The sequence below is a fragment of the Myotis lucifugus genome, unplaced genomic scaffold, assembly GCF_000147115.1.
Source record: "Myotis lucifugus unplaced genomic scaffold, Myoluc2.0 scaffold_234, whole genome shotgun sequence".
In the NCBI taxonomy this organism is placed as follows: Eukaryota; Metazoa; Chordata; class Mammalia; order Chiroptera; family Vespertilionidae; genus Myotis; species Myotis lucifugus.
In genome coordinates this window covers 1,641,790-1,663,731 of record NW_005871282.1, presented here as the reverse complement: position 1 = coordinate 1,663,731, position 21,942 = coordinate 1,641,790, and the positions used below count along the sequence as shown (strand labels likewise).

General features: G+C 46.5%; 1 protein-coding gene across 1 annotated transcript in view; it reads right to left on the bottom strand.

Annotated features, from left to right (window-relative positions):
* Positions 1-2,246: 2,246 nt before the first annotated feature.
* The window catches only part of CALCRL (calcitonin receptor like receptor), a 67,465-nt gene continuing 47,769 nt past the window's right edge, over positions 2,247-21,942 (bottom strand). Inside the window, exons 9-15 of the mRNA XM_006098397.3 lie at positions 16,564-16,690; positions 13,139-13,292; positions 11,774-11,834; positions 11,626-11,692; positions 7,641-7,859; positions 7,354-7,395; positions 2,247-2,654 (exon numbers count right to left, since the gene is read on the bottom strand). Coding sequence (XP_006098459.1) covers positions 2,427-2,654; positions 7,354-7,395; positions 7,641-7,859; positions 11,626-11,692; positions 11,774-11,834; positions 13,139-13,292; positions 16,564-16,690 — 898 coding nt within the window. The 3' untranslated portion in view covers positions 2,247-2,426. The remainder of the gene's footprint in view (positions 2,655-7,353; positions 7,396-7,640; positions 7,860-11,625; positions 11,693-11,773; positions 11,835-13,138; positions 13,293-16,563; positions 16,691-21,942) is intronic.

The window sequence follows — 21,942 nt, the reverse complement described above, 5'->3', positions numbered from 1 at the left end:
TAATTCAATATAATACTAGCTGATGATGTGACATTTTCTGCTCTCATTAGTAGTTGAGACTGAACCGTTTATCTAGAAGAATGCTGAAATATGCAAACAGGGTCAGCGAAGGGTCTGGATCTGCCTTTGAATTATAAGTAGCTAAAAGTGAGCCAATTCAGAGGAATTTTTGTGTAATTAAGGCAGCGGTTTGTCCAGCACAGCCTGAGTTCCTTTTCTGAGAGCTTGCTGTGAAATCCACAAACCTGAACTAACTCAATAAAATCTGAACATATGTATGGGCACATTATAAAGGCACTGGCCAGACCATTTATTGTGTTCATTCTTACTATTTAGATAATTATCCTGGAACATTTCAAATGATTTCTGAACTCACCCTCTATTGACATAGAGAATGTCACATGATCAGCTAGCATTACCTTAAACACCCTCGGAAGACTAAGTCACCAGTTTAGTCCTTGTTAAGTGATTGACCCAGTGTAGACACACAGGACACCGTGGTGTCTCCTCCCCCAAATAGACTTTCACTGATTGATGCTTTTTGTCTGTCAGCTATTTCAGTAAAAAATAGAGAAACGGAATCCCACTTAAATGTCCCTTTGATTCATTAGCAACACTTTCCTCCATCTCAATTTAATTATTCCTTAGACACCTGACAGCAATTCCTCCTTATGCTATATTCAAATCTTTCACTGACTTGTGTCATCATCTATCGTAACTCTCTTAAAATATTAATATATTGTATTTGATATACATTGCATTCCTATAGTTTTTAAAATAGCTTGCAACATTTCAAAAGCCATACACCTTCATATAGGATAAGTCAGGGAATTCGTATTTTAGTGGGCTTAAACCCACAAGAGTAGTGAACCAGCATTTATTACAGTAGGAGTTGCTTACATTTTCTGGATTAGAATGCAAGTTCATCGTCAACATAAAAAGAGAAGTATGTCAAACATACCTACTAAGGTATGAGACACCAAGTCAATATGTTTAAGAAAACAAGGGTCTTGAGTTTGTTTTTAATAAATATCTTCTATCTTATCAATATTTCTGTTGTCAAACTTCTGATGCTGGTATCTGGTTGTCTTTAATACATTTACCAAATATAAAATTCCAGACTCTATTTTATAATAAAATCAGCCCAGACACAGTATCAGATGTTAAGATGCATACATCATGACATTATGTATTCGAGTTGAGGCTATAAAATAGAATAACAGAGTATTTACAAGCTCATCTTTCACAACATTTTTTTTTATAAACTTCCAAGGAAATAAGAAACCCTTCATTGACATTCTTGATGTAAAATACGTGCTAATTTGTCTACACAGTAGAGATGGAAGGGGCAAGTCTTTATTTACAGATACAGGGAAACCGATCCCCCCCATCCCTGTGGTCAGATAGGAAAGGAGCAAGACAGCAAAGGAGCTGAAGAGGGTTTTGTAGTATCAACCAAGATGCCTCCCTAATGACACCAAAGTAGGGCTGCATGTCATACATACTATTTATGTATCCAGTCTCAAACACGGATGTGACACAGGGTATAACAGGTGTCACCGCGAACGAGTACCTGATAGGAATTCTGCTTGCTCGGGAAGGAGAGGGTAAGCCGACAGGAACAATTAGCTCTCCATCTGGTCCATGGGAAAGGGCAAGTACAGAAAAGACTAGCATACGCTCTGAACAACAAGAAGAATCAGCATCACCTATGAACAGGGGAATACAGTGTTTCAATAAACAAATGAAAAGCTAATTTTCCCTCCAAGGCTATAGGCCTTAAGTACATCTTTTTAGGCAGCAGAAGTAGGCTCGTGCCCAACATGTAGATGAAATGCTACAGTTTCATTCATCTGTGAAGGCACGCAGTGTGCTAGGACTGGCCGGTTCCAGCCACAAGAATGGACGGTGGCCACCTCTTCCTAACGCCATGTTCAGTGATGTCAGGTTGGCAGCTTGAAACCAGCCACAGTAGGACTATGACACCACAGAAGCTGGCAAACATTACTAACCAGGGCTTCTCCCACCCCCCCTAGAGCTAGTTGTTAAACACTGATCAACAAGCGACTGAAGCCCGGCTGGCGTGGCTCAGTGGTTGAGCATTGACCCAGGAACCAGGAGGTCACGGTTCAATTCCCAGTCAGGGCACATGCCTGGGTTGTGGGCTCGATCCCCAGTGTGGGGCGTGCAGGAGGCAGCCCATCAATGATTCTCTCTCATCATTAATGTTTCTGTCTCTTTCTCCCTCTACCTTCCTCTCTGAAATATATGTATATATATAAAACAAAAACCAAGTGACTGAATTCATAGGAGGGTTCTCTGTGGCAATCAAGAAATCCACTTAATATGGAAGTCTTCTGGTTATAAAGTCATGGATCTGAGTCCTTGAGCATAGAGGGGCACACTGTGGTTGAACAGCCCTGCCCCTATTGTAAGATATAATCATTTAACTTCTCCGGCTTCAAGACGACATTCTCAATGTCCTGGATGCTTTTCCCATTCGAGTGCTCGCTGGAGAAGTCGTGGCTGTAGGCCGTGCCGTCGCTGATGGTGGACACGGTGTAGGATGCGCTGCGGAGGGCGTCCGAGTGCGAAAAGCTGCTTCCAAACTGGATCTTATATTGATACCAGTTTCTCCTTAGAATCGCTTGAACCTGTCGATCAAGAGGAAACAGAAAGAACAAGAGCAGTCCACTTTTTGGAATGAAGATATTGTGTAATATCATAAGTTGTATAGAAAGGCTTTTAAAAAAAGGCATTAATATTAGTGAATAATATTACCTTTTTCCTTTCTTTTTAAAAAAATTATCTTTATTGTTGAAAGAATTCTAGCTGTTCCATCTTCGTTCCCCACTGACCCCTCCACCTCCCACCCGCCCCCCTCCCAGGCCCTCACCACACTATTGCCTGTGTCCATTGGTAATGCATAGAGGCATGTACGTTCTTTGGGTAATTTCTCTCCACCCACACACCCAACCCCGCTTTTTAAACTTAATTTAAAAAATTAAAATGATTCCCATCTTCATGTTAGGGAATCATTGCTCTTACTCTGCACTTGTAGATTTCATTAATATTTTCCTTTCCATGCCTTATTTTTTAAGCTTTCATAATGAATATGAATGTACTGGTGTAAAACAAATAGCCAATACAGACGCCATTACAAACCTGTGTGTGCAGCTTTGAAGTTTATAACAATATCTTTAGAAACAGAAAGAGATGATGAATGAGAGTATAAAAGAGGGACAAGAGATAAAAGAAAAAGAAATAGGAGTACAGGGAATATAAATCATCATCATCATCATCATCATCATCATCATCATCTGGTTATCATCATCATCTCACCAGCAGCAACAACCTTTTACTGAGTGCTTACCATACCCCAGGGGTTGCGCTACATTGGGGGGGGGGGGGGGGGAGAGCAGGGCTCCTGTCCGCATGAAGCTCACTCCCCAGAGGGAAAAAGTCCCGAAGAGATAATTGCAGGTGAGATGAGGATTGAGAAAAACTGGACAGGCCATACTATGGTGACTTTGGTTTTAACTGAGCATACAACACTGGTGTGATTTTCTTCAGACTGAGTCAGCGAGGGCCAGTGACTCACCTCCCCCTCGACACCCTGGGCCTCTCCAGGTGTCTGGGGAGAGAGGAGACGGGCTTGGGGGCCATCTGTTTCTTGTTATAAGTCTCTAAGCCACATTCCAGCGACCTGATCTGTGTCTTTTCAAAGCATGCGCAGCTTTGAACAGTCTTTCTTGCCCGGCCTGGCCTGGCTCAGTGGCTGAGCGTCGACCTACAAACCAGGAGGTCACTGTTCTATTCCCGGTCAGGGCACAGGCCCGGGTTGTGGGCTTGATCCCCAGCCTGGGGCGTGTAGGAGGCAGCCAATCAACAATTCTCTCTCGTCATGGATGTTTCTCTCTCCCCCCCCCCTCCCTTCCTCTCTGATTGATTATATATATATATATATATATATGTATATATATGTATATATGTGTGTGTGTATATATATATATTTTCTTCCTCAAGCTCCCCTATTCCTTGGCCCTTTGATTACTGCCTCAAAGAGAGTTTGAGCATCTGATTTTCATGCTAATTCAAGACCCCTCGCTGTGTTTGTTACTAAGGGACGGACTGACTGAAGACAGTCACTGTATAGTTTCTGAGTGGAAGGAAGTAGAATGCAACTGAGTACAAATTATTCTACTGAGTGTTACTAAGACACTGACAGGGAGTCATACCTTAGCTGTGAATGTAGTACTTAGAGTCTTAAAAAGGAAAGCTTAAACTCTAAAAGCCGAAATGGTTTTTGAACTGACTGTTTGCTCTTGAACTGCCTTGATTAAGATCAGCACCCTGGCTCCTATCAGCAAACAAACACACAAACACACACACACCATGGAAGTGAACAAGGAGCCTAATTAAAACCTAAAGGCCTTTAGGCATCTGTTTGTGCGTATTACTCTCCATAAAGGTGTGATGCTTTTCATTTGCTTCCTTTAATACAATTTCAAAGTTATCTGGGTCATCACAACACTTGAGAGTAGTTATTCCACTTGGTTCTGGATGGTACCTTCAACAGGACGTGAAAGTGGCCACTTTTAATAAACTTTAAATAAGAAAAATTTAATAGGGAAAGGTAACAAGGAAAATTGCCATTGGACAGGAAGATAGCCTGATGTTATTAAAGATATTAAAATGTTTTTCATTGTTTTACATGTGTGTTATATAAATAGCCAGGCCAACTGCTTAGAATATTATATTACAACTCTATATACCCCTTAGCAGCTGATAAGGAACCAATGCTACACTCAACCTAAATCAATGAAAATATATTTAATAAAAAATTCTACCCAGTTCTCATTACAGAACATGGGCCCTGTTGTTCTCAACACAATTTTATTGACTTTGTAAAAATAACTGCTCTCAAGTATGGTGATTCTTCACTGGCCAGGGCCCTGCTGACGGCGAGAGTTCCTGGTTTATGCAAACAGCGCACATTTTTGTCCGCATGGACGAGAGATGAGATGAGAGAATGTCGCCCGAGCACTTGTCAGGCCACAGTTACTTCACTAGTGAGAAATACAAATGGACGTTTTGCCTAAAACATAAAATACATAGCACGTGAGAGTAAACAAGAGCAGAGATACTGAGCCAAAGCAAGCGATTCCACCTAACGGGGGACAGGAGAGGGAAACGGATCCTCTGAGAATGATTGTAAGAAGCGCATGACGTCGTTGGACCCACACACCATGAATCCGGAAGCTGGGTTTCCATGTTGTGAGCGTGTGAGAGACGGAGAGAGAGACAATAAAGGCGGGTGATGGTGTTTCTCAAGAGGAGAATGAATCAGGCACAAGCAGGGTTACATCTTAGGAGACGAAGAGCAGGGGACAGAAGTTGCAGATGGGAGGAACTGAAAGATTTGGCAACGGCTTGGCTCACGGGTTTTGTCAGATTGAAACTTTTCACTGCCAAAGGGTTCGCAATGTGAGGACGTGGCAGAGGATCAAAGCTGCGCCCCGTTTGCTTACTCAGACGGAGTGCAACTCGGCGCTGGCCAGGGGTGAGCCGGTCCCTGGGCGCTTTTTCTAAATTAAAGGGCCAATTTGAGATTTCATTCCAATATGATTAATTTTCACCTTTTTAAAATGTATTTTTGAAAATGGGCCACCTGACAAGTCTAGTAAGGAACCTGGCGTGTACTGAGGGTGCACCCTGGTGCTGAAACTCTATGTTCCTCGCTTCCGTTCATCCTCGCGGGCCCCGTGTGAGGAACTCGCTGTTATTTTTCTTCAGGGTTAGAGTGTTGGCCAAGGGACCCATCCAGAACCAAGTGGGATCTTTGGGGTTTAAATGCATTGCCACACCCGTGCTTTTATTCCATGCTGCCTCCTATCACCACATACTTCATTAGTGATTACGTTTTGTACCTTTTCAATTCACCCTTTATAAAAAGCACACGTGTGTCTGCCGATGCAGAGGTACCTCTTCATACTTAACACATTCTTTGCATGTTGTCCATACCCCTCTCATCTAAGTTTAATTGTAAAATCCCATGTAGGCAGTAAACAGAATTGTCTAATTCAGCTTAAGTGTGTAGTGGTACATAACAATTGCTACTTGAATGTTATTATCAAAAATGATTTATCTATTTTTCTTGATTGGGTGTTCTGTCTCTACTTCTCACTGACTTTAGAAAACAGCACCTGGCCCTCTAGAGAGAAGAATCCGGGAAGCACCACTTAGCGATGTGAAAGGTAGTCTCTACTGTCGGACAGTTCTACAGCCGTTAGGAGTAAGTCACTATATACAGCAGATGCCTCTGTTCACAAATTAAAACATGTCAATTTTAATTTAAAACTTAAACTTGAAGTTTTATTCTTTGCTAAGACAAAGAAGAAAAATATTGAGCCAAAGAAAGCGATATCTAATTGTTTCTAAGACGCACATGATGGCCAACATTGACTTGTCTGTTGGGAACGGTTCTCTAAGGTCATGCTAACTGCTTCCATCTGTTCTCCGTCTGAAGCTCCGTGATAAGCTCACAGTTACCGAGTGTCCCCGGCTCGCTCAGCTGCTGCCTGGGTTTCTAAACTTGGTCACATGTTGCCAGAACCCTCCAGCAGGTTAAAATTTGTCAAGTGGATTAAAAACATACAGAGCTAGGCCAATGGAGCGCAAATGACTGCGCCTCACGCCGTTCGTGGGCATGAGAAATCAAGCACCACCAGATTCTAGAACTCCTGAAACTCCCCCGTTAGCACAGACTTGGACGGAAATGTGGAAATGTCCAGGACTACATGGCTGTGTTTCAAATCACAGCACGCCAGGCTCTCGCTGTCCGAATCCACTGCAGCTCCTCCTTATATAACTGAGAGTCTAATTTTTAGAAATGCTCTTGTATCTACCATAAAGCTGTTGCCAAACAACACATGTGGGCCAGGCAGGGAAAAACAAACACACAAAACACAGAGGAAAGGGGAAAATAAAATGAGCCCATTCTCCTTCCTCTGCGAGGCTGTGCAGGTCCTGTGGGGTCCGGGAGGGGCTGGGCCGCACAGGTCTGGTTCCGGAGGAACAGGTCGCTTCCAAAGGCAGGTCCCAGGCTCGGGAAGTAAGAGCCCCGGACGGAGTATCTCACCGTGAGGCCGACTCTGTCCCTGGCCTTGACTTCCCCAAATGGCCTGAGAAGAGACTCCATGGTGCTCTGTCCCGAGGGAAACACTATTGGAAATAGTTGTTCCTGGGAATTCGTAATTCTGTCTCATGGGGTTTTTTTGTTTGTTATTTTTAAAGAAAAAAAAATACGTGACTCCTATGAACACATCAAAGGAATACCATCAACCACCATACCTCTCCGTTAAAGAAGCAGAAGATTGTGGAGACCAGAAGACCCTGTAGGAGAAAAACAGGACAATCTGATTCCAAGCAGAAAAGATACGGTCCATGATTTAAAACCCGCTCACGGCCCGGGTGGTCAGTGAAACCTGTGGGTACAGTCAGCACCACATCCTCCAGGTGCCTCCAGCCAGGGCGCGCCCTCCTGGGAACCCGCCTACTGCCCAGGTGGCCGCACCTCCGCGCCCCCCCTCCTCCTCCACTGCCCCCCCTGGGCCCCCGCCGCCCGGCAGGCCGCCCACCTGGTAGTGCATGAGGATGTTCATGATGTAGTCGTACACCTCCTCCACGGGCCTGCCCTCGGGGCGCCACGGGAGCAGCACAAACTGGATGCCCAGCAGCGGCACGAGGATGAGCGTGGCCCGCACGGCCTTCATGTAGAGGTGGGACTCCGCCTGGTGCGTGACCTTCAGCTTCGTGATGAGCACACGCACGATGTTCAGCAGGAAGAAGAGGTTCACCTGGGAGAGAGCAGCACAGCGATGGGAATTCCCTCGAGTTTAAATAGCCACACACAACAAGTACCCAGATTTATACGTTGGAACATGTGTTCTCTTTAGCTTCAAAATTGAACTTGAAGTTTTACTTTTAATAAATCTTTATTGTTGAAAGTATTACATAAGTTCCCTTTCCCCCCAAGCCCTCGCCACCCTCCATCTGTGTCCATGGGCCATGCACATACGCACATGAGTTCTTTGGTTGATCTCTCCCCACCTCACCCTCCCCTGCCTTCCCTCTGAGGTTTGACTGTCTGATCGATGTCTCCATGTCTCTGGCTCTATTTTTATTTATTAGTTTATGTTGTTCATGATATTCCATAAATGAGTGAGATCATGTGATATTTATCTTTCTCCGACTGGCTTATTTCACTTAGCATAATGCTCTCCAGGTCCATCCATGCTGTTGCAAATGGTAAGAGTTCCTTCTTTTTTACAGCAGCATAGTACTCCATGGTGTAGATGTACCACAGTTTTCTAATCCATTCATCTACTGATGAGCAATTAGGCTGTTTCCAGATCTTAGCTATTGTAAATTGCGTTATGAACCTAGGGGTGCATATGTCCTTTCTGATGGGTGTTTCTGAATTCTTGGGATCTATTCCTAGAAGTGGGATCACCAAAATCCAACACTCTTTTTTGATAAAAACTCTCAGCAAAGTGGGAATAAAGGGCTCAAACTTGAAATTTGATCACATGCTAAGAGAAGGAAGTGAACTATAACGTAAGCAAAAGAGAGCGATCTCTCATCGTTTCCAAGATGCACATGGTTCCAATGTGGACGTTTGGCGGGAGAAGCGGGGTGAAGGGTCTTGGTGGTGTAACTATTAGAGTATTTTCAGTGTCTGGGAATAGGACATTTGTATTTCTGGAAGGTTGATTTATTAATTTAACAAGTACGTCGACTTTAAAGGACGTAAGTTTGAGAGAAGTAAAATGATGGTAGAGTTATTGTGGAGCACATTTCGTTGAGGGACAGTGGAGTGTTTTTCTCAGTTCATTTGCTTAGGTAATATTTTTTTCGAAGTTTTATTTTGGTTCAAAAACTCAAGCTTTTAAATAGTCTCAACTCAAACAATGGAAAGACTTATTTTTAACAAGTTCTAGTTTTCATGTGTCTCTTCTGTATCAGTGTATCAGTAGGTACGTTCCAAATATATATTGCACCATAACAGCCATTTTCATCTTCTTGGTTGATCCTTTCTGTCTTTTTTTATTTTTATATTTTTGTGATAATCCTCACACCTCCTCCAAAATAGAACTGTAATCCTTTTTATCTTTAGACTAGACTGAATCCCACATTTAAACTAGTTGATATTCAATCTATGTCATCCTAGAGATTTAAAAAAAAAATTGGCATCCACAGGGCTTTCTGTTATGTTAGTCACTTTCTGTAATTACATATTTACTGTGCGCTAATAATTTTCCCCAAGAGAAAACATTTTCGTTAAAAGGGAGACGTAAAACTTCAAAAATATAGTGTGGCTAAGTTTCCCAGGAAATGGGCAGTTCTGCTGAAACATGCCCCCGTCCCCTGAGTATCACTTTATCTCTCTCCTATTCTGAGCCAAGTCCTATCTTCCCTTTTGTCTGTTTTCTCTGCCCACTCCCGCCTCCAGGGGCCACGGCCATGAACTCGAGGAGCCCGGGGCTCTGGTGCTGCTAGTGTGCGCTCCTCTGTCCCGTGTCCTCCCCCGGATTCACACCTGCGCTTGTCTTTTACAATCCGGACATTTTCCAATCGCATGCCCATGTGTGATCACTATCTGCACCCTTAATACAAAACATAACGGTGGCACCTCACTTCCAGTGAACAAGTAACAGACATTGGCGGACTGGAGGCATGTGTTAGGAAAATAACAGGGCATAAAAATATCCCACTCCTATCCTTAGCGAATTCAGTGGGACACGTGCTGCAGAAGATACGGCTCCCTGTCGTCCTGAGGGAGACGCGTCCGTGAGGAGCGAGCGGCTGCGGACCCAGGACTGTCCCTGCTGATGACAATCCCGAGTGAGCCGCCAGCAGCTGTGAGGGTGACGGTTCAGCTGTTCGTCCCCCAGCCCCCAGGCCCTTCCCGGCGCTCACGGCCGTTTTTAAGGTTCTGACCAAGTAGACATGACTACCAGCCCACAGAGAACAAGATAGCGCTGCCCCTCGTCTGCTTATGGATGCAGATTGCAGAATCGTCCTAGGCAAGGTCAGAACCGACAGGCAGCAGCAATGCTGCCACTTGGATGCCCACCGCAAGGACATTGCTAAATGCAAATGCCTCCCCAGGGCGGTAAGTCTGGTTTCAAGTGTGAAACTAGAAACTAAAAGTCATCCCACTTCACTTCCTGCCAATACATCCGCTCATTCTAAATAACAACCAGAACAGGAATTTCACCTTTCGTGAGCTGTGCCCGACTCTCCTCTCCCTCGGAGCAACGCGGGGGAAGAGGAGAGACCGGCCACCCATCACTCATCAGGCCACTCATCTGCAGGCACAACGGGTGTTTGCCTGCCACCTGCCCCCCTGGGGCCATGACAGGAAGGCAGGAAGTGAGGTGACTCAGCCGGGGGTGGCGGGAGGGTGCCTAGAAGCCACTGCTGCCCCGGAACAGCCGGCGATCACTGAACTGTGCACCCCAGTGACCTCAATATGTCTCGCTGACCCGAATTCAGTGCGTCTCCCGCAGCCTCCTTAGCGCGTCTCAGAAATGCTGAGCCACTCCGCCCGCACCCGCTCCGGAGGCCATGTGACAGCGGAGGCGGAACGGAAGCTGGTGGTGGTTGAAATCTTATTTATCAAAAACCAAACACTCACACACACACTCACACATACACACACTCAAACATACACACACACGCACATACACTCACACATATACACACACACTCACACATACACACACGCACACACACACACTCACACACTCACTCACACACTCACTCACACACACACACTCACACATACACACACTCAAACATACACATACACACTCACACACACACTCACTCACACATACACACACACGCACACACACTCACACACACACACTCACACACACACTCACACATACACACATGCACACACACACTCACACACACACACACTCACACACACACACTCACACATACACACACACTCACTCACACTCACACATACACACACTCATACACACACTCACCCCTCAGCAGAGGGAAAGGGGGTAGGGGAGGCAGAAGGGGTGCAGGGGCATAAATGGTGATGGACAGAGACACGCTCATTGCGATGCCTCTCATTTAACCCGACCCAGCCTGTGCGGGTCCTTCCCCCTGACCCAGCCTGTGCGGGTCCTTCCCACTGACCCAGCCTGTGCGGGTCCTTGTTCTTCCTGGACCACAGCTGAGCACACAGCCGCTGGGATGAAGAGCAACACAGAGGGACCCTCCCAGGCCCCGCCCGCCCCCGGGCGGCGCCCGCCCCTCTGCCCGTGGCCCAGCTCCTCCCAGCGCGCCTCCCACCCAGCACCCTAGCAGCCCCTGCCTTCTCGCTGAGATAAGGGCTTCCCTCCGGGTCCCCAGGGCCTCCCCCCAAGAACGAGCTCCTTCCCCGCCCGCCCCCGCTAAGGCAGCAGCAGCCTTCCACGCGCTCACTGGCCCCGCATGGGGTCGGTGCCTGGACCCGCAGGTGCTGCCCCCTCGCCCCCCCCGCAAGGCTACAGCCCGGACACAGACACGCGTGAGAGCAGGGGAGCCGCTACCCACCAGCAGGGCGGCGCAGATGGGGCCGTGGATGATGTAGAGCAGGTGCGTGTCCGAGCTGATCCAGCACCTGCGGGCGAACAGAGAGGGAAAGGGGTGAGGGTTTTGCTTCGCTTGGTCCCCAGAGAAGCCAGAAGGGGCGCGGTCTTACTTGTCGTTGTAGTACAGGCTCCTGCCCACGGCGTGCGTGCAGGCGGGGATCAGCGGGAACCCTGTGGACAAAGACACACAGGCGGGTGGGCACCTCGCCGAGGGGGCGCCTCCGTGCGGCGCGGCCTGCGGGCCCGGGGGATCTCCCGCACCGTCACGCCGCTCGGTTAGGGGTAAATGTGACGTCTGTGCTCAGGCAGTAAGCGTGCTAACTGTCAGCTACTTCTGGTTCCCAGGTGGAGGGTGAGTGACTTTCCAACATGTGCCATCTGGGCCCACGGACCCCGAGCCGAACGCCTGAACGCGCGGCTGCCCACGCCCAGGCCAGAGCGCAGGCCCGCAGCCCTGCGTTTTCCGTGGGAAGGGAGTGACCGGCCGCGGGCAGGGTTTCCCGCGTGGGGACAGTGGGGACTGATCGACTGACTATACAGAGGAAAGAGGAAGAGGAAAGAGAGGCTGCATGTTCCACGAGTTTGCGTGGTGTGGGCATTCTAGATCAGATCCCCAAAGAAACGTTTTAAAAGGTGACCTGAATGTGCCAAAGCCGCGTGGGCATACACAGCTGCACCGGTCTGTCTATTGTCCGACTGGGTGCTTAGGGAGATGAACAGATAAACAGGTAGGTAGGTAGGTAGGTAGGTAGGTAGTGGGTAGAGAGATAACGTGCCATTTTAGTTATGTTTCTGGAAACTAGTCCTATTGAATTTATCTTCAGCATTTCGTATTTCGCATCATTCCTGTTATTCTTTTTAAATGCTAGAAGCGTATCGTTGTCTGCTTTGTGAATGACACCATGTCAGGGGATTGTGTGGGGAAAAAAGATATTTTGCACGCTCATATTCAATAACTGATCCCTATACTCTCAGATAAAATGGCAATGTTGTTGTTTTTTAAGTAAACATTTTAGAAATGGAAGGTCAAAGCTAGCTAAGCCAGTGTTCTTATTTTGCACATGAGGAAAGAGCGGACTCAGAGAAGTACAAACACTGGACCCCAATTCATTGCCCTAATTCTGTTGTTTTAGTCCCCACGCGGGTAGCCAAGATCCACACTGGAATATTAAATGGGAAGAGAAGCTGTGCCTTCGCCGTTGTCTGGGGCCCCCGCACACAGTGAGCCAGCGCTGTTTTATTCAAACATCTGACTTCACCGCCCTCAGCACAGGTTCGTCACCTGGACGTCCTTAACATGATGAATAATAAGTATGTTCAGATGACAAAGGAGCTACACCCTCTAAGCAAGCATGTCAAACTCAAAGGCTGACACGGGCCAAATAAACGAGGCCCTTGGCCCGCGGGCCGTGAGTTTGACACGCTTGCTCTACCGGACGCATGAGGCAGGCGAGTGGGCAGCGGTGCGGCCTTACCCCAGCCCAGGACGTGGTACCACAGGAGGCGCTGCTTCTCGGCGAACACGGCCACCACGATGAGCGTGTGCAGGTACACGCCTTCGCAGAGCATCCAGAAGTAGTTGCAGCCCATCAGGTAGAGGTGCAGGAACTGGGACACCTTGCAGCCCACCTGGGGGGGGGGGACAGCAGCAGCGCGGGTGGTTGTGAGTTCACAGGGCGAGTCCCGTCGAGCTCGGTCATACAGAAACACGGGACGCCCTTCTCTACCCAAACCGCACACGCAAATCATCCAGGTTTGCACAACGCCGCCTTCATGCTCATCGAATGGCGCCTCTGGAGTCTTAGCCTTGACCCCAATGGGCGCGATGGTGAGCTGCACGGAGAGGTGCATGTCCCGACTCTCCTGCCTTTAGTGGGCGTGCATTTCCCGGTGTGTTTTATTGCTTCTTTTTAAATCTTTATTGTTGAAAGGATTACAATGTCCCCTTTTCCCCCACTGAACTCTCCCCCCACCCCCCATCCCAGGCCTCATCACCCTATTGTCTGTGTCCATGGGTTTTGCATACACGCATATGCGTTCCAATGTGTTTTAGTTATTATGTCATGTTAAGTGTAAAAGTTTCACACACGAATGACTTCACACCTGTTTTTGTTTTAATTATGTCTTTATGAACTCCTGGATTGCGGTAGTCTGTTGGGGAAAAAAATCTTAATAATTATAAAAGCAATTCATGAGAAGTGCCAAGCACTCGGAAGTCTTGCATATTATGTGCGAGCAGTGCAAGTGCTCATCGAGCAGTGAGCTGAGGAGCCTGGACGCTGTCTTATCCAAACATGGGGCCCGAGGGCTTCATGTCAGAAAAGAAGGAAAAGTGCTTTCCTGCCTCTATCTTGGGGTCTCCACGTTCTCTTCTCGACTCTTAAAGAGGCAGGAAGAAGGAGGGTTCATGTATAGGGTGAAGAAAACATGGAGCAGTAGCAGATACAGGACTCTCGTAACCAGGGAAATAAATTAAAAGCTCTCCCAGAAACACAGGGCCAATTACTCCCATCAGCTCCAACTTCCAATCTGGAACTCAACAGATATTTAGTGGCAACTGTCGCCATTCTTGAAATAAATACCTTTTCACTAAAAATAAAGTCAGGAATGAAATACACTGGAAAATAAATATTGGGTTCTCATAGAATAGTAATAGTAACATTTGCATATGATTTAGCTAAAATGTTTTAATGTATATTATTTTAATTAATCTTTAAAATGATTCTGAGGCATGGATTATTATTGATCACATATCCCATAGATTAAAACTGCACTAAAAAAGTTAAATGATTCCCTGATATTCGCACAACATCAATCAAAGCCACAGTCTGAAGACAAGTCCTATAATTCCAATTTTGTTTCCATGACTGTACACAGTGCTTCTGCCTCAGGACATTTATAAAACCTACTCTTTCATTCAACATATTTTCAGGTTGCATGACACTAAATTTTAAATAACATCCCTTGATGTCAAACATAACACCATTTTAGCCAAGTTCGCTCAGAGGTAAGAATGAGTTGTTCCACTTGACTATACAGAAAAGGTAGCCTTCTGCTTCCAATTCTTATCCATATAGTTCGAAGATACTCCTAACTGAGTTTTTAATTCCTAAGCTCATTAACCAAATTAATCCATAAACTCATAATAAAAACAGCTTAAAGTGTGCTTCAGGAAAATAGCTAACATTGGTGAAAAAAAGCAATGGACAAAAAATGTTATATGTTCACACATGTCTATGCAGTTTGCAATCTGCATGTGAAGCACAAGTCCTCTCACAGGACGTCGGGTCTGAACCCCTCGCTGGGCAGCCGGACGGGACTCCTCGCTCCTCGCTCAGAGAAACCCACTCGGAGGGGGCAGGACGCTGGATGGGAGTCAGGGGCTAATAGCCCATGCGCTTCCTGTCTCCTCACCCCCTGGCTCTAGAGCAGCGGTTCTCAACCTGTGGGTCGCGACCCCTTTGGGAGTCGAACGACCCTTTCACAGGGGTCGCCTAAGACCATCAGAAAACACATATATAATTACATGTTGTTTTTGTGATTAATCACTATGCTTTCATTATGTTCAATTTGTAACAATGAAAATACATCCTGCATATCAGCTATTTACATGATGATTCATAACAGCAGCAAAATTACAGTTATGAAGTAGCAACGAAAATAATTTTATGGTTGGGGGTCACCACAACATGAGGAAGTGTATTAAAGGGTCGCGGCATCAGGAAGGTTGAGAACCACTGTTCTAGAGGGAACATACACAGGACTAAGCCCCCCGGATGCACGTGGGCAAGCCATGCAGGGGCGTGAGGGTTTTGGAAATTCCCCTGAAAACACACGGAGCAGTGTGGATCGACCCACTGAGTGCAAGTTCCTCCCTCCCCTGACTTCAGTAACTAGATAACTTAATCCCTAAAAGCCCCACCTGCCAAATGCAGATATACACACCCTCCAAAACTCCATATCGAACTGTAGCAGAGATATTTGTAAACGTGGTGAAAAATAGGATTTAAAAAATGTGAATGCTTTTTATTTATGCAGATATTTTAATTTAAATGCGGCTTACCTAGACACACAGCTTACAAAAAATGTGTCCATCTGTATAAGTAAGTTTCAGCTTACGGTGTAAACACATGGCTTTATGTTACGACGGCCTCTGTGCTTACGGCTGTGTATCTCGGTAGCCGCCCTACAAACTCGGCTTCCAAAGGAATCGCAAGGAAACGTCTCGTAAATGTTTGCTGACACGTGGGGACTTGGTAGAGCCCTTCAGAAATTTGTGATGATAAAGTTTAACATTATACAGGGGATGTAGAATTTATTTTTCTCTGTTTTTGTTAACTTTTAAAGTCAGCTGGATGCCAAAAATATAATTTAAATGTTCTATTTCCAAGCACTGTTTTTTTCTGATGACACGGTTAGTTGATTGGTGTTTTAATTCTTTTGAGCAAAGGCTATATAGTCATAAACGCGTATGTCCTACCAGTAGCAGGACTCTAGCCATAAGGTGAGGAGAAGGTATGTGTAACATTTATAAATAATGGAAGCAAAAAAAGTATTCTTCCTTTTAATACTGGATCATTTTAACTTGAGGAATATTGAGATATAGGGTGTCCCCAAAAGTGTATACACACACTTTGAATAATTAAAGGCAGTGTTTATTAAAATACACTTCATTTTCCAGATTGAACTCTCCGCTGTTAAAGTATATACACATTTTTTTGGGACCCCCTGCATTTACCTGTCTACATGCTCTCTATATGCTCTCTGTATGTCAGACCTTACAATACATTGCACACGCGAGCACCTAGTTACACGCCCAGCACATGTATCAGGACCTCCCCGCTCTGGCCCAGCTTCCCCGCCCACCCTTCGAACCCGAGGACACACTGGCTTTACTTACAGGATCCGTGGCCACCAAGGCCTGGTTGTTGGCCACGGCCGTGAGGTGAATGATCGTGATGACAGAGTTACACACGAAGGAGAAGAACAGGTTTTTGTGCAAAGTAATCCTTTGGCAACTGAGGCTCCTAAAAGGCAAGAGAAAACAACGTGTGATGACATCATACAATGCTCCACCTTTTTAATGAATAATCACTCAAATAAGACACATTCGTCGTACGTAACAGCCGCTCCAAACATGGAAGAATGGTCCCCCCCAAGATTCACTGATGATGAGATCTTAACTAGGGGAAGCCTAAAGTCTTAAAACACAGAGACCGACACGTTGCTTCAGGAGCAGGAGACAGACAGAGGGACCGGAAATGAGTCTAAACCAGGCCATTACATAAACTTTTGTTAACCTCTCAGGATGATTAGTATTTTAATTCAGAAACTGAGATTCTCAGTGAAATTGATAAAAAATGCAGCTAATTAGCCCGGCCGGCATGGCTCAGTGGTTGAGCATCAACCCATGAACCAGGAGGTCAGGGTTCGATTCCCGGTCAGGACACAGGCCCGGGTTGCGGGCTTGATCCCCAGTGTGGGGCGTGCAGGAGGCAGCTAATCCATGATTCTCTTTCATCATTGAAATTTCCATCTCCCTTCTTCCCCCTTCTTTCTGAAATCAATAAAAAAAAGAAGAAAAAAAAGAAAAAAAGTGCAACTAATTAATTTTGAAAACTTTGGATTTGTCAGATTCCCATACAGATCAGGGTCTTTTTAACCTCTTGGGGTAGCCCAGGAGGTTGTTCTGTACCCCCTCTGTGTGGTGCTGGGGGGGGCGGTGAGTACGCAGGCCAAGCATGACACAGCTAACATTATATTAGAACAGTGAATTGACAAAAATAGAGACTTAGCAGCGACGAGGTCTGTTCAGCTGTCCTGAATTTCTCTCATTGGTCCAATCATAGTTAAGACATTAGGATTTTACCACCTTTACTGGAGGCCTCATGTGTAAAACAGAATAAAAGGACTGGCTGGCTGGGACTCCTATGGAAATGGGTTTCAGGAGAAGTTGTCCTTAATGGCAGGTTGCGTTCATGTCCACTCGACGAGACGCCCATACGTGACTGACCGTGTGCCTCCGCTCAAAGGCCGACCAGTACCGCCTCCGCTCTGAAGCTCTTATGTGAAGGCTGATTGTGGGTAAAGTTTTAAAATAAAAGAAAGGAGTTTCGGAGACTAAATACTTCCTATCAAGACAAACACCTGTGTAGGAAGAGATGGGAATCATTGCCTCGCAGGGACTCAAAAGCTTCATTGTGTGTTTACAAACTTATGCAAATAACACGTCCCGTATGTTATAGTTGGGAGGGGAGACAAGGTTTCCCTGCTTAGAAGGCAGCGTGCAGGTCTTGTCTTTGACATTTCTTCCAGCCGGGGGTCTGCGATGTCACATGTAGCTCCAGCGTTTTATTTATTTTTAAAAAAATATATATTTTATTTATTTTTTTTTACAGAGAGGAAGGGAGAGGGATAGAGAGTTAGAAACATCTATGAGAGAGAAACATTGATCAGCTGCCTCCTGCACGCCTCCTACTGGGGATGGGCCGGCAACCAAGGTACATGCCCTTGACCGTAATCGAACCTGGGACCCTTCAGTCTGCAGGTCGACGCTCTATCCACTGAGCCAAACCAGTTAGGGCTCCAGCGTTTTAAAGGATCTGGTGTGAATCCGACTGGTGGGCGATTGGGGGCTTCTGGGAGCCCCCAGGAGCGGGGTGGCCCTGGTGGACAAGTGCCTGTAAGGTTGTCATACACCCGCGCCCGCCAGGCCCTTTGGGAGCCCAGGGACACAGAGGGTGAGCGTCTCTAATGGGACCCACTGCAGGGCATGAGGAAGAGGGGGCGAGCAGGGGTGAAGCCACAGAGGGGAGATGAGACTTCCTAGGAAGAAGAATCGCTGAGAGTTTTTGACAGAGAGCGGCAGGAGCCCTCTGACCATGGAGGCAGGACCCCAGGCAAAGGCAGCTTCTCCAACAAACACGCCACGATGTGAGCACGCGAGCTCTGTGCTCGGCGTGAGGGGGGTGAGTGGGTGTGAGAAGAACACCCTGCGCATCGTTTCTGTGACGTGTGGTTTATTTCTTATTTTGTCATTCTTCTATGTGAATATTATGGACGATGAAATATATTCACATGGTCTGGTTTTTACATGCCTGCCCTGAGCTTACCCAGTGTCTGTGGGGCACCGACTACGGTTTAGGGGAAAACTGCTGAGCCATGAAAATCTGTACTTTTTTAGTAATAGTTTAAATAACTCGGCTACTATCATGGGAAACACACTCACATGTTTTCCTTAACTGGGCTATTTTTCCCTTTTCTGCTGAATATATATATATATATATAATCTCCAGGTCAATTGGTTAAGACCTACATACATAAACAACAAAATTCCATAGTTTTCATATTTGACAAAAAGACGGAGAGGGTTTGCTCAGACAGTAGTCAGAGCCGCTTGTAACAAACAGTGAGGGGGATGGAGGACACACTGCAGGGCTCTCGAAGCCGGCGATCGGTGCTAGAGGCCGGAAGGCGAACAGCGTTCACAGCGCAGGTGCTGGTGCTGTAGTCCCCATTGGAGAAGGCGGAGGATGGGAAAGTGAGGTCCTGCCCATGGTCGCTGGAAGGCATCTCTCTCTGAGCTTCTGTTTCTATGCCTCTCAGGCTCCTTCCCTTCTGCCGGCTGCGCTCCCCGCTCCCTGTGGCTCAGCAGGGAGGGCTTAGAAAGGAGCTGCTGTCGGGGGAGGGTAGATGCGGGGGGAGGGGGGCGACCAGGGAGAAGTCAATGGGGGAAAAGCAGAAATATGTAATATTTTAAACAATAAAGAATTTTTTTTAAAAAAGAGCTGCGGCCGCCTCCTCTCCTCCGAAGCGGTGGTCTCTGTGCGCACAGTCCCCAGAGAGGCTGTCACCCTCCTCAGTGACAAAAGGGAGTTTCCCGACACAAACAAGGCCATGCGACGGCCACACTTTAAAATGATGGACGAAAAGTCCGTCTCCATGAGTTATTTAAGGCCAAAACCAAGCGGATGCGTAAGAGCGCTCATGAAATCAGTGCGTTCTGTGTGTTTTTTAAGTGCGGGTGAATTTCCCGCCAAAATATAAGATGGCTCTGTCTTTTGGTTTTGTTCCATCCACCAAAAGGGTGGATTACAAACAAATATTTGGTAATACGCAGTTACAATCGGCCCGAGTTTACACGTTTCCCGCACTCCACCGCAAATCTATATGAACCGAGTTAAAGACGGCTCCCGCGGAGTACGCGCAATTCACGCGAGCCGACTTAACTCGTTTCCCGCACTCCAAGTGTTAACACAAAATTATCCCAATAATACAGTCAACCTAAGTAATTCGCCCTCTATAAGCTCCAGCCACACATCCGCTTTGGAAACCCTGTGTTTGTAATGAGCTGGACCACTGCCAAGCCGTTCCCCTCGTGGTGTGAGGGCGCCCAGCGCACGGGGGGCCTGTGGCTGTGGCCGTGGCCGTGGCTGTGGGTGTGGCTGCAGCTGTGGCCGTGGCTTCTGCCCTCTCTCCCTCCGGGTTCTGTGTGACTTCCATGCACACAGACGCCCTCTGACGTGTGCTTCCCACCAATGCCTAGCGGTAGAACGCCTCCGATCTTTCCAGAAACACATATTGTTTTCTTCTCAGCACATTCATTACCACATGTGAGCACATTCGTACCAATAAAATCTACTTGTAAAGCAAACCAAACATGTGGTGGAACACACACTGGCTTGTTCTAATGAAACCCTAAAAGCATTCCAGATCTTTCCCATGTTAACCCACAACCAATTTCACCTACTCTGAATGTTTAAATGTGCTTCTTCTCCTCAAAATATTTTTTGAAAAATGGCTTTATAGGATTAGAGAATATTTTACCACAAACCCTCTCTCCTGTGTCTAAAGGTTACAATCTCCCTTTCTACCTCCGCGGAACCCACAGAACAAGAAATGTAGTTGGTGGGTCTGTATTGTGTTCATCTCATGTTCTCTCCACATAATTATTTTAGAAATTATTTCAATATGCACGTTCGACACGCGGAGTTCCAGAGGCAGTCGGCGTAAATGTGTCAACAAAGCCATTACACGTCATGTGTGATGCATGTGATGTATGTGATGCTGTGCGTTCGGTCCTCTTTGGGGCGATTAGAAGCAGGTGCCTGAGTCGGTGCACGTGGATCAGGGGGCTTTGAAAGCCTGAGAGGGAGCCTGGACTGTGCCACCGACGTACAGTACGACTCGCACAAGTTACTTACAAACCCGTCCTCAGCTTCCCCATCTGTCACAGGAGGTCACATAGGGCTCCCAGGACTGGCGGAAGGTTGCGTGGGGTAGGTCGTGTCTCGTGCACAGCCTCCTATCCCACACATGGTGAACACGCAGTCTTTTCTAACACAGTTACCCACAGTTACCATGTGGCTGCTTTCAATTAGCTTCTCTGGTCTTCTTCCCCCACAAATAATAAAATAGCATCAAAGCTCACCTCGGGGATACAAAACCGCCCTGTTCTCAGTCAGACCATGAAACCGCGAATCGCCATTTAGTTATAAAACACGAGTGGAAAACCAGATTGCAAGATATATTACAACTTTGAGGAGAAAGAAGAAGTCGTATTATTTATGTTTTGTATTTCCAATGACAAAGTTTTAATCCATTTAAATGAGTGCCTAGTTTTTATACCAAACAATGGATCCTTAGGTATCTTAAATGATTCATCATTTTATTCCCAGGAAAATGTAGTTATGCTTAAGTGGAACTTATGTTTCAACTGCTCAAGCAAAATAGATAAAATATACTTCTATCAACAGAAATATATGCTCTTTAATAATGTTACAGCTTTTAATAACAAATTTACTGTTTAAAATGAGTCCAAATTTGTTAATTCATTTGCTTTATATTTCCATTCCTGGGACTCTGCCATTAACCAATAATAGCAATTACATTATGGCAGAACTGGGTCTTGTTGGTGTAAATCCATTACTTCTTTGCTTTTTCGATAGATTTTTAGAGAGAGAGGAAGGGAGAGGGAAAGAGAAAGAGAAAGACGGACATGAGAGGGAGCATCCATCAGCTGCCTCCCGCACACCCCCAAGTGGGGATCCAGCCCAAAACCCGGGCCTGTGCCCTGACCTGGAATCGAACCAGCAGCCTTTGGGCGCCTGGGACGATGCCCAGCCAACTGAGCCGCAGCGGCCGGAGCGACCATGACTTCTTGCACCGCTCTGCCCTCGCTCGAATCTGATGCTCTAATGTGGAAAGGCAGCGCTTTCCTTACGCGATGACCATGGACGCATTTACAGAGCTTTCCAATGGAGACTTGCGCTACGAGTAG